This window comes from Argiope bruennichi, chromosome X2 (assembly GCF_947563725.1).
Source record: "Argiope bruennichi chromosome X2, qqArgBrue1.1, whole genome shotgun sequence".
Lineage (NCBI taxonomy): Eukaryota > Metazoa > Arthropoda > Arachnida > Araneae > Araneidae > Argiope > Argiope bruennichi.
In genome coordinates, this window is record NC_079163.1 from 22,930,636 (window position 1) to 22,934,103 (window position 3,468).

Below are 3,468 nucleotides of genomic sequence, written 5' to 3' on the forward strand. Positions count from 1 at the left end.
ATTTTGTTTGAAGGCATAAATTAATGGTTTTTGATCAGTATAAATTTGGAATTCCCTACCTTCTAACATATGTTTAAATTCTTTAATTGCCGAATAAATGGAGAAAAGTTCTCTGTCATAAGTCGACTATTTTCTTTGGCTTTTGTTAAGTTTCATTGAGAAAAAAAGCTATTGGCTCCCATTTCCCGTCTGATGATTGTGATACGGTGCCACCTACAGCAACATCTGAAGCATCCACCCACAGGCTTAACTGAGTCCCAGGAATGGGATGTCTTAAAAGAGCGGCTTCAGCAATCGCGGTTTTCGCAGCGATAAAAGCTTGTTGCGCGTTTTCATTCCAATTGAACTGTTCTGATTTTTTTCGAACATTGGAATGAGTTTTTTTCCTATTAGTACGCCCCTCTAATAATTGTATTATTGGAGCAAGTATATTTGCTGCTTTTGGAATAAAACGTCGATAAAAATTAAACATTCCTAAAAACCTACGCAATTGCGTCAAAGTATTTGGTTGGGGAAAATCTAAAACAAATTTTACCGTATCAGGAAGGGGTTCTATTTTCTTTTCAGAAAGTTTAAAGCCTAAAAAATGTAGAGAATTTTTGCCAAAAGTACATTTTTCAACATTAATACAAAAACCATATTCTTGTAATTTTGAAAACAAAATTTTGATATGTTCCAAATGTTCATTATGATCTTTTGAAGCAATTAAAATGTCGTCTACAAAGGCATAAACACCAGGAAAATCCCTAGTTACCTCATCTATGAATCTTTGGAATATAGATGATGCATTGCATAATCCAAATTGCATACGGGTACTTTCAAATAACCCAAACGGTTTACAGATCGCTGTTTTTGGAATATCATCACGGTTTATAGGTATTTGATGGTAAGCTTTGACTAGATCGATGTGACTGAGCATTTGTTTACCATACAATTCAGATGTAAAATCAGTAATACAAGGAATGGAATATTTGTCTTTGTTAGTTTGTGCATTAAGTGCACGATACTCACCAACCGGTCGCCATTCAACAGACCCTTTTTTAGGCACCATGTGCAAAGGAGAAGAATATGCACTTTTAGAAGGTCTCATATGACCGAGATGGATCATGCGCTGAACTTCAGCTTTGGCTATTTTTAGCCTGTCTGGAGCTAACCTTCTAGGTTTAGCTGAGACAGGAGGACCTTTTGAATTGATATAATGTACAGCATTATGCTTAACAGGCTGATTAGGGTCTGGCAATTTAGTAATTGCAGGATATTTCATTAATAATTTACCATAAACTTTATTTGCAAATACAGATTTTACAGAAAAAAAATGAACATCGACCTAGTTTAGCATGCACTTTTAAATTAGTAACATTATCAATTAAACGTTTATTTCTTAAATCTGCTGATAAATTAAAATGGTACAAAAATTTGGCACCAATAATAACACATGAAACATTACAAATATAAAATGAATAAGTGAAATTTTTACGTAAACCAAAATTTACAGTTATAAACTTTCTGTCATAAACATTTATTTCAGTACGATTTGCGGCACGAAAGGTTTGCATAACAGGCATTTGTCTGTCTCTTTTAGAAGCAACAGTTAAGCTGGCGTCACTGCCGGAATCAATTAAAAAAGAAATACCGGTGTTATGTTCACGTAGAAAGAGACGGCGAGAAATATATCCAAAAGAAGAGTCCGCCGCCGCTACTCTTCCGGAACAGGGTTTCCCTTAAAAGAGCAAGGCGGAATGCACCTTTTAGCTTTCTCGTGGAATCGAAAGTGATACCAGCAGTATCTATTGCCCCCTGATTTTGAGCGGACACGACGAGTACTGCTGGAAGACCGAAAACGTCTGCGAGAAAGACGGATGTCAGCCCTTTCCTTGAGCAATTCCTTGATTTCGTTTCGAAGCAAATCCATGTCCGATTTAAGCTTCTTCACAGGTGAAGAGTTGCATTCACTTCCAGAAGAAATAGTGCTTATTGAGGTGGAATTGATGTCCAGAATTCTATCAGCTACATCTTCTGCCTTGTCCGAAGAAATCGGTGAAATGGAAGCCAAAATAGTTTGCACAGGTACTGGCATTGCTTGATTGAACAGTTCAAACAGCAAGGAATCATCGATGTTATGGCTTTCGGCTCGTCTTTTCATGATACGAAGCAATTCGCTGGGCTTCCGATCACCTAAGCTTTCACCAGCCAAAAGTCGTCGAATTTCCTGCGTCTTTGATTCGGAACAGCGTTCGATGACTATCGCTTTGAGATCCGAATATGGATCCGTGGAATGCGGTTGAATTATTACGTCCCGCACAACAGTGGCAATTTCGGGAGGTAAGTGAACCACGACGTAATTGTATTTCGTCTTGCTTTCAGTAATGGCTTTCGGAGAAGCCAATTCGAAAGTGGAGTCGAGCATATGAAACCAAAGTGCAGGATCCGGCTTTATGAATGGCGGGATCACTACCGCCGCTGTTTCAGCTGTAACCATATTGACAAGGAAAATGAAATTCTCAACGAAATAGATTTAAATTAAAGACCGTGGTCACCACTGAAGAGGATTGATTAATCTATAATGTTATTTGTCATGATTTGACTCCATGTAAAGGTTGGGAAACAATCACTCTCCGTTTATATCAAAAATATATCTTTATCCGACACACAACACCATCGCGTACTCTGTCCCTCGGAGCAACTCTGGTTAATTTTTACCAAGTTCCGCGAGAGGCGGGAAACTGGATCATGCTGCGCGTTCAAGGCCATTTTATGCTTAATGGAGATGAAACGCACATCACACTTTGGCGAGCTTTCTCCGAGAGAATTAGAACGATCGCTACTGGACTGATTTGTCTATTTTGCTTATTTATTTTAAGAAAAAAATTTCTAGAAATTTCACGCGTGTAGCTCATTGTAGCTACCTGAGGCCTAAACAAATAATTTTGAGAATTTTATCCACCAGATTGGTAACAGAGTTAATAAGTTCTCAGTTTTTTTAACTGAGGGAAAGTTAATGTAAACATTATCTATCGCAGCTCTCGGTCTCTTCCTCGAGCTGGATACTGCTGGGTTGTATGCAGGCAAATTTAGTAACTTGTAACGAATCTGGGATAGTTTGTCAAAACAATTAATTGATGTTCTTCTAATAAATTCCGAAACAGGTTCAATTTTGAGATCGTCATGTAAAATTTTCCTCCTGATATACCAGGAAGTGTTTGCAATCTTCATCAAGTGCCTATTTTGAAAAACTTGCAACCTCTTAATGTAAGTGGCGGAAGTCGCCCCCCCCCCAAAATTTGGGAGCCATACATTAACCCTCCAAGTGGCAAACCCGTCAAAAGACGGAATCTTTTCTGCCTTCAAATGGACGGGCCCTCAAAAGACGGAAACAAAAACTCCCTTAAAACTGTCATTGCCCGTATATTTACGGGTTCCCGTTTTTCTCTTCCCCCTCTCTCAAGCTGTGAGATAATGAGAAGGGAA

The 3,468-nt window shown here is 38.4% G+C and overlaps 1 protein-coding gene across 1 annotated transcript; it reads right to left on the reverse strand.

The window, feature by feature from the left end:
- Positions 1 to 1,696: 1,696 nt before the first annotated feature.
- Positions 1,697 to 2,479, reverse strand: LOC129959660 (uncharacterized). Its single transcript, XM_056072549.1, has one exon. The coding sequence runs from the start codon at positions 2,477 to 2,479 to the stop codon at positions 1,697 to 1,699; it is 783 nt and encodes a 260-aa protein (XP_055928524.1).
- Between the last annotated feature and the right edge of the window lie 989 nt (positions 2,480 to 3,468).